Source organism: Chenopodium album, chromosome 2 (assembly GCF_948465745.1).
Source record: "Chenopodium album chromosome 2, dcCheAlbu1.1, whole genome shotgun sequence".
NCBI classification, from domain to species: domain Eukaryota; kingdom Viridiplantae; phylum Streptophyta; class Magnoliopsida; order Caryophyllales; family Amaranthaceae; genus Chenopodium; species Chenopodium album.
In genome coordinates this window covers 76,308,576-76,317,631 of record NC_137835.1, presented here as the reverse complement: position 1 = coordinate 76,317,631, position 9,056 = coordinate 76,308,576, and the positions used below count along the sequence as shown (strand labels likewise).

General features: G+C 34.5%; 1 protein-coding gene across 2 annotated transcripts; it reads left to right on the top strand.

Annotated features, from left to right (window-relative positions):
- The first annotated feature begins 743 nt into the window (after positions 1-743).
- On the top strand, positions 744-8,841 carry LOC145601004 (transcription factor BIM2-like). 2 transcript variants are annotated; one of them, XM_081656914.1, is made up of 12 exons: positions 744-913; positions 1,215-1,489; positions 1,654-1,728; positions 3,887-4,258; positions 5,390-5,483; positions 5,563-5,687; positions 5,925-6,033; positions 6,497-6,566; positions 6,641-6,736; positions 7,201-7,655; positions 8,086-8,215; positions 8,322-8,841. In XM_081656914.1, the coding sequence occupies exons 2-12, from the start codon at positions 1,450-1,452 to the stop codon at positions 8,421-8,423; spliced, it is 1,668 nt and encodes a 555-aa protein (XP_081513040.1). In that variant the 5' UTR covers positions 744-913; positions 1,215-1,449; the 3' UTR covers positions 8,424-8,841. The 2 variants fall into 2 exon arrangements, with proteins under 2 accessions (XP_081513040.1, XP_081513032.1); XM_081656906.1 differs by having other exon boundaries at positions 3,881-4,258.
- The last annotated feature ends 215 nt before the right edge of the window (positions 8,842-9,056 follow it).

The window sequence follows — 9,056 nt, the reverse complement described above, 5'->3', positions numbered from 1 at the left end:
AAAGGAAACAATAAATCACAAGACACATAAAGTTTGACATCTAAATAATAATTTTTCAACTCTCAAACTATTTTTATCTTTTCCATTTTCCAAATAACCATAAATTTTAAAAATGAATTAAAAAAAAGGCAAAAGCTAACGAACGTCCCGGGGGCGTTGGATATGTTAGCTAAAAGTAGAAGGAATAAATTAAAAATTAATATTAATTACACCGATTGACGCGTAATTTTTTATACTTTCCCAAATTAATACCACATTAGGTAATATTTTAAATGCTTATCCAACGTCTCGGAGTGTTTGTTAGCAAGATCCTCTTAAAAAAAAAAAGTAATAAACTGAACTTTAGTGTTGGTCCAATGTGATTGGGTAAGGTAAAAATTGAGTGATACACAAATTGATGTTTCTACTTTATAGTGCAAAACCATATTATAAAAACAATAATATAATGAAAGGGTATCTGAGATTATTATTTTTGATTAAAGTGCTTCTCGGGATTGCCAAAATCATAAAAAATTCCCAAATCTTAACATCTCATTATCATCTTTAAATCTAAATATTTCTTCCCACACTCCCTCATTTTTTATATTCATTAATAATAAACTAATAATCAAATTTTTTTTTTTTTTTTTTTTTTTAAAAAAACACCTAATTATGTTAACGGAGAAAATCGTGAGTTAAAACGCCGTTAAAATACCCGCCGCAACGACGTGAATATAACGCCGTTTACAGAAACAGCAACACTGTATAAAAGATCTCCTCACTGCAGTAAAGAGGTTTTTCGAAGAGAGAGAAACTCATGTTTTAGAGAGAGAAAGTGAAGAGAGAGAGAGAGAGAGAGAGGAGCAGCGCCTATCGCGCGTCAAGCAATTTTCTTGAGGAGAGAGAAAATATATTACTCACCAAAGATCAAAGCGTAATTCTTACTACATTTTTTTTGTTGATTATTTTGAATTCTATAGGATTTGTTCTGCTAAATTGTTGTTTTTGTTGTTGTTGAGTTTGATTTTTGTTTGAGTTTTTTCGTTGTTAGATCTTGTGATTGATTATGAATTCTATTGGATTGTTTGTGATTTCGAGGATTTTTATCTGAATTATGCATAATTCCGTTGATTTTCGTGATTTTGATTAGTGTTTCACCTGAATTTTGCATAATTCTGTTGTTTTTCGCAGTTTAGATGTGTAATTCTGATTTTGTTTCTGGAATTGAATTGCAGATTTGCAGAACTTTGAATTTAGTTGAAGAAGAGTTGACAGAAGCAGCAGTTTGTGAAGAGAGAGGAAGTGAATGTGGTTTTGGATCTTCTGCGTAATCTCATTCATGCAAAATATGATTGCATGATTTTGGATCTGATTTTCTGGATTTGAATTCCTCCAACGTTCAAACTATCGCGAAATTCAGCTGAATTTCTTCATAATTTGATAATTCAGTTGGAATTTTAGGGTTTTTTTATGGAGCTTCCTCAATCCCGCCCTTTCGGAGCCACACAAGGTAGAATTTCCGTAAAAAACGTTTCGATTAATTTTATTTTTATATTTAATAATTGATGAAATGAAAGATAAAATTCACATGGTAATTTGTATTTTTGTACCATTTATTTTCATTTAAAAAAAAAACTTTTTATTAATTTTTTTTGGTTGGTTGTGAAAGTACAGGTAGAAAAGCTACGCATGACTTTCTTTCTCTCTACAGTCACTCATCTCTTCAGCAAGATCCAAGGTCTTCTCACGGTAATTTTTTTTTTATATTTTTTTTCTCTATTCTTATCGGTGATCGGATTTTCCGATTCTAGTAATATCATAAGAGTGTGACACGGGATAGAGTCTTGTACGCGTCTATAGAATAATAGATTATGAGAGATTTAAATATTTCTACTAGTAGTTAACTGAAACTTTTGTTTTTGCTAAAATTTAATAAGCACATCTAATGTTTTTACGGGTTGGTTTGTGCCTTTATGCATGTGAGTTTTATAAAAGGGAAAAGAAAAAATAAAATAGTTATACTTTATTATACAGTAATAATTATTTGGCTAAAGATGGGATTGGAGGAGGGGGGACTAGGGGAGTATATAAAACCATATAATATAATTAGGCTATCACAAAAAAGATGAATCATGCATGTGACGACCAAAAATGAAATATCTTTCCTCCTAACAAATCGCATTTTATATGTGATTTTGGTTGGTTAGAGCGATGACTTTTGTTAGATGAGAAAAATGGTAGTGAAAGTAGGCTTCTATTCTTTCAGCCCAAATCTGGAATAATAGATCTGGGTTGTGGCCCATGGGCCCTGATATAAAGCCAGAAATTTGGAGGGCCACTTAGTCTTGGACACGTCAACACGTGAGGGAGAGGGGGTTGTCTTTAGTGGGGCCCATTTTGGGGGAGACACTGACTGATTGATGTTACGTGAGGCCCAACCCACATAGAAAATGCAAAATCCTTTTTTTTTTTTTTGATGTGGGTCTTCAGAAAATACGCACGCTCTTGTCTCTGACAGTGATGTTTGGGCATTCAAGACTAAGAAGAGAGAGAAAGAGAGAGATCCAATTCGTGTGGTTCAGTAGTTGTCCTTTATGCAATTTGGTTTTTACCCTTTTAAATGTAGTCCTGTCCAAAATTGTTTTTGAGTCTGTTTTGGTATAAGTTCTTTTCAAGATTAATCATACTTCAATGTTTAGGCCAAGTTCTCGGATTAAAATGATTTTACCGGATTAAATCTTAATTGAAATTGATTTTTACTATTTAGAAGTTTGAACTGATTGTTCTAATGACAAATCCTAGTGATGGATGGTCTAATGGGTTATATTGGGTAAACATATACAGAGTACAAAGTAGATAATAAGTTCACAAGGATGTAAATGTCGCCTTTATTTGATAGGGGACTGATTCGCGTTGCATTCTATTTGAATTTGGTTTTAGAATATATTCCATGACCCTCTAATTGACTACACTCTCCCTATACCACAGAAGATAGAATTACTTTGCAATTTGTTACATGGAATTCGAGCCAAGGATTGATTGCATGTAAAAATCTCGGGGATGAGAAAAATCTAATTTCAAGCTAGAAAATTTTCGTTGCGTACACAAGTAGTTCTTTGAAGCTTGAGAAAAGTACATCAAATTGGAATGCAAAGGCAGAGTATCATTGTGTGTTTGTAGTCTTTGTACACAGATTATACACAAACATGAATTAATGTCAGGAAGCATGCCTTAAATTTTTTTTCTTGCAATCATTTGGACTCAAACCCGGCTATTTAATGAAAACCATCCATGAACATGAACTATGATCTTACATGAACTGTCAAAGTATCCATTCCTATGTACACCATATTTTCCCTTCGTATTTTTTTTTTCAATTTATAAATGGACAATAAGCTTCTAAATTTATGCCTTGTAGCTGTAATGTTGTTTTGTTTCAAATATACTTCTCAATAATGATTAGTGATTGCATTGCCTCTTTGATGAGAGTGAATTTCACAATTGTGATTCTAACATTTAGACCAGGATGTTTCATTTTTTTGCTGCATTAATTTAGTTAAGTATTTGTTTGCAGTCTATTTTATAATGCTTGTGACTCATGGTTGCTGAACTACAGTGTTCTGCAATTGCTAAGCATGGCCACTGTATAAATACTATGTTCTTAATATGTTTACACAGCTACATGTATCTCGTGTAAATCTATTCTTCACCCTTTTATGGTTCTGGTTTCAACGTTCTTTTGTCTGAGGTCTTACAGTTTAATAATTAATTGAGCAGTAATATGAATGATCGAAGAAGAAACAGATAATTGTTTGCACTTCCTTATTTGTCTACTAGTTATACCATACATAAAAAAAATGTTTTAAGTGTATAACTTTATCTGTCTTTTCAACTCTGAAAGGAGCAGGAGGTTTGCTTAAAACACATAATTTCCTCCAACCTCTTGAAGGAGAAGAAAAGACTGGTCCTAAGGAAGACAACTTGGTAGATATAAATGCTAAGCCTCCATCTGCAGCTCCTCCTACATCAGTAGTTGAACACGTATTGCCTGGTGGGATTGGAACATACAGCATAAGTCACATTTCCTATTTTAATTCAAAGGTGCCTAAGCCAGAGGAGAATATCTTCTCAGTGGCTCCAGCAACCAGCAATGATAAAAATGATGACAATTCAAATTGTAGCTCATATACGGGAAGTGGTTTCACATTGTGGGACGAAACAACTGTGAAAAAGGGAAATACAGGGAAAGAGAATTTGGGGGATGAAAACATAGTAAAAGGTAAATGTCTAAATCATTCTTTTAACTTAGATTAAGCATTGCATAGCAGGTTGATACTCGATTTAAGTAATTTACTATCTAGACGTTAGTCCAATAATAATTATTGTGTTCATGTTTTAGTTTGGCATACAAGACAACTTAGAGGACCCATTTGAAGTAGAAAGGTAATATACTATACAGACCTCCGTGAGCATGATGCTTGATGTCATAGTGATGCTTTCAAAGCGTTTGTATGGGGATTGGAGGTTACACTCACATCAATGTAACACTCCATCACATAATAAACCTCTCATTTGTATATTAGGAAAAGATAAGGATATCTGATATTCTGGTAAACTAGCTCACCAGTGAAGTATACAAAGGAAGGGCGGTGAATCCCGCATAAGTGTAATTATTAAATTGTCGCCTCTCTTACAGTTTGCTGGAGAACTTGCTCTCTAAATAGCCTTACTTGTATTTTAGGGTGTCACAATATAATTTTCTCTCGAAGTCACTCTCTACTTTGATTTCTTCATCACATCAATCTCTATGTCTTTTAAAAGGAAAAATATGGGACTGAGGGAGGATTTAATGTTGCTACAATTTAATTGAGTTGAATACAGTTTGCTTCAGGAGGGCTTTTTTCATCATGGAATTTTGAACATGCTAATATGTACTTTAGGACTTTGATTTGGACAGGAGGGTACGAGTGGCAAGGTTAGTTGAGTATTTAAATGCAGAGAAGCAGATAATTTGAAAGGGGTACAAAAATTGGCTCATATAAAATACATAGAATTGAATACTTGCAAGTGTTGTAACTCGCAATTTCCTCTTGGGATGAAGTATTGATAATAGTTTTGGTTGAAGTGATTGCTCTGGGTCAGAGGCTCAGAGTACTACTACAGACCTACAGTAGTATTCCACATATATAATCTAATTTCCAATGACTGTAGGCTTTCTTTACATTTACCTTCCTGTTCTAAGGCCAACTACATCAAGGTTTATTAGGAATTTGATACTTGATTTTCGACAAAGACTTTTGTTCCATCCCAATTTCTGATATTAGGGAACTTGTGAAGTTTCTCTCTAGAAAATTTATATTTTTTACAAACTTCACTAGATTTTGAAAAATCTCTTGATTTTGATGGACAGAGTCAACAATAAAAATGGGGCAATGGCCTTTGGATCGTCCGTCACACTCTTCTTCCAACCACCGCAGCAGTGTCAGCCCTCTCTCGTCTTCTCAGTCAGTGACTTACCCTATTTATATTTCTCTCATCCTCACCAGCAACTATGTACTGATAAGGAAATTGGAAATTTTATAGGGCAATAATTCAGAAGAGTCAAAGCTTTATGGAGATGATCAAGTCAGCAAAGGGTCCTCATTCCGTGGAGGAAGAGGTTGAAGAGGATGTGAGCCTAAAAAAGGAAAGCAGCTCTTCTTTAAAGGGTTAGTATTCTGCTCATTGTAATAAGAGTTGGGTTGTATTTGGTGTCATGAACTTCTTTATTTCCCTCTGTGTCTTTTTAATTGAAACAGAAATTCAGTTGTAAATGAAATTTGTCTTTGAACTTATGTTTTCTCTTGATAATACAAACCTATTCTGATTGACTTCAAGGGATATAATTAAATCTCATTCAATTAAGATATAAGAGGTTTTAACCATTGATATTAATGATTCTACAGGAGAATTACGTGTAAATGTTGGTGGTAAGAGCAGTGATCAGAAAGCTATCACCCCTCGGTCCAAACACTCTGCCACAGAGCAGCGAAGAAGATGCAAAATTAATGACAGGCAAGTTTACCTCACAGCCTAAGTAATGAATGTCTAAATTAGATGAAGCACCTACTACTGTACTAGATGCACCATGGGACTTGTGCCTCAAAATAAAGTTCATATCTGTTCCCATTCCTTTGACTTGTTGCTGCATTATCTGGGAGTTGTCTTCTAAGAGGCATCTGATGATTTGCCATATTGAAACTAAAATTTTGTTTCCAAAGTCTTTAGCAAGATAAACAGTAAAAAGATATACAATTAATGCAAAAGAGCAGTTCCTATATGTTAGACTCATCAAAAGTGTCTGATTGGATAGGGTGTCCGACATCTATCTGTCTAAGTTTTACTAGGTTTTCTGATATTTTTCGAAAAATTACACCCATCCATACACAGGTTAGATGTAGACGCAATACCGTCATGGCAAGGTAGGTGATGATTTGTGTAACATAGATTCCAATTGACACCTTTTTTGCCTTTGCAGATTTCACATGTTGAGAGAACTCATTCCTCACAGTGACCAGAAGAGAGATAAGGCATCATTTCTGTTAGAGGTATTAGCACAGACACCTTCTCTTATCTGACATAGTGCTGTCCAGAATACCCTCTGATATTCGTATTTATGCAGGTCATTGAATACATTCAGTATCTACAAGAAAAGGTAAATCGATATGAAGGGGCATACCCTGGATGGAATAGTGAACCACCCAAGTTGAATCCATGGGTAAGTTCTTCAGTGTTTTTACAGGTTACGCTAGCAGTATACTCTGAAAGGACTTCTTGCTTCAGAGCAACAACTGTAACACCGGGTCATTCAGATTGATATTTTCTAGGTTAAAAGTAATGTTTGCTAATTCAGGTAGTATTAGATGTTTATAGTGATGTTTTGATATAATCAGTGTATGGCTGTTACTTAGCTAACTTTTAGGATAAAAAGCCAAAAGCCATCTCCAAAAGGTTACTCAAACTAACTTTTGCATTTTGGGCCAAAAGATTATAACAAACTAATTTTTTAATTGTTTGACCGTGTGACAAAGTCATTAGTTACTGAGAAAGTTGGCAAAAAAAAAAACCAAAAACAAGGGCTTAATACTCCTTTTTTTATTTTTATTTTTTTTATTTGTGTGTTTTGAATTATTATAGAGATCTTTAAGTAAACCATTGTTCATTTTTCATTTGTTTGATCAGAGAAATAGCCACGGGGCAACTGAGGGTTTTGTTGATCAGTCTCGAGCAGTGAATGCTAGTCCTGTGTTGATGTTCGGTGCTAAAGTTGACGAGAAAGCTACTCCTTCTGTTTCATTGAATGTCCCACGCAATCCCCAAACCCCAGCAGAATGTAGCATGATCAATGCTATCAATGTCAAGACAGTTGATCCGCAGCCTGGAACAACTAATAAGGCAGGATCAATTTCTCCACCACTGCAGCATGATATCCATGCTCCTATCATTAATAGTTGTGCTGTTGCACCACCTCCCGTGAGGCTTCCATCTGAGGCAGGCAATGGTTCTTTCCCTCAATTGCAGTTATGGCAAAGTAGAACTTCTGCAGCTGAGCCATCTCTTGCCATTGATAAACTGAAAGATCAAGAGCTGGCTCTTGAAGGTGGCACAATTAACATCTCAAGCGTATACTCTCAGGGGTGAGTAATCATAAACTCTATTTGTAGATGTTATGTGATTAGATTAGGGAATATTTTACGACTCTTTGTATCAAAGGTGATTGATGATTATGCATAACCATTTGTGTACGCTAAGTGAGAAGCAAAGGATTCTGCTCTTGAAACTGTAGTATAGGTTTATAAGGGCAAACATGGCTTCTTGTAAATAAATGAACAGTAACTGAGTTATCTTGTTTGCCATGATAATGTTATTTTATTTTAATTTTTTTATTTTTTTGACAAGACATGATAATGTCTAAGGTACCCAGTTTGTTGATCAGCAGATTAAGTTTTATCTCTATTGACAACTATTTCAAGAGAATAAGTAATTTTTAGGGGTTGATTGTATGTATAAAAATTCCTCATGTTATTTTTCTTTATACTAACTTGAATGGATATTAATTTCGAACAGGTTGCTGAGTACGCTGACACGAGCTTTGCAGAGTTCTGGGATAGATTTGTCTCAAGCAAGCATTTCAGTTCAAGTTGACATAGGAAAGCGAGCACATAATAGGCAAGATTCCCAGGAGGTTGTTGGGAAGGTAAGCATTACTCAGTAACTGGGCAAAGTCAGAGAGAATTCTTTAACACAAATGTTTCTAATACTGTGTTTCTATCTAAGCAAAAGACCTGTTTTTCTTTATTCAGGTTGTCGAAACTGCTAGTGGCAATCAATCTTTGCAACATGCTAGACTTGATAGCACCAGTAGCGAGTCTGATCATGCAGTAAAGAGGCTCAAGACAGGCTAGATATTATTTAAGAGGTTTGGTACATTCTTTTGCTTTGTGATTAGATCATTTTTTGCGGAGCTGTCCTGGTCCTCTGGTAAAATCGCCCATCCTTTCATCGCCAGATTAACCAGTTAATAGCTCGAGCCAAATTGTACATGCTATTAATTTTCTCTTCAATCTGTTTTTGCTTAGTCTTTCAGGATTCTGATGAGTGAATAGGTAGTCCTACTTAGAATATTCTTTCATCTTAATTTTTCTAATTTTTTCAAATTATTATGTATTTATATTGGCATCCATATTGTGTATGAGGAGCCGCCTTTTAATTATGAGCTTCCATATTGAGAAGCTTTTATTAATTTTTTTTTAACTTCATTTTATAACTTGTATCTTGGGGGCTATAGCAGATTAAGTAGCAGCTTATATACTGATTAGCATACTCTTTTTTGTTTTCCTTGCTACATGTAATAACAAATTCTAGGTAACTGTTATTAACAAGTTAAATTCTTGAGATCAAGTCATTCAACGGAGTTTGACATTTGGAGGATTTTGGCCATGTTCTCTTCACTTATTTAAAAATCTTGCTTAATATCTTTAGAATCATACCATATTATATTAGCTGATTAGACCAAATCTTATGGAGTATTTGTGTTT

Bases quoted from the DNA above. Each gene is read 5' to 3' on its own strand.
- LOC145601004 (XM_081656906.1), top strand. From the start codon at position 1,450: ATGGAGCTTCCTCAATCCCGCCCTTTCGGAGCCACACAAG. The intron at 1,490-1,653 runs GTAGAATTTCCG...GTGAAAGTACAG, and splicing joins CCCTTTCGGAGCCACACAAG to GTAGAAAAGCTACGCATGAC. The intron at 7,656-8,085 runs GTGAGTAATCAT...AATTTCGAACAG, and splicing joins TCAAGCGTATACTCTCAGGG to GTTGCTGAGTACGCTGACAC.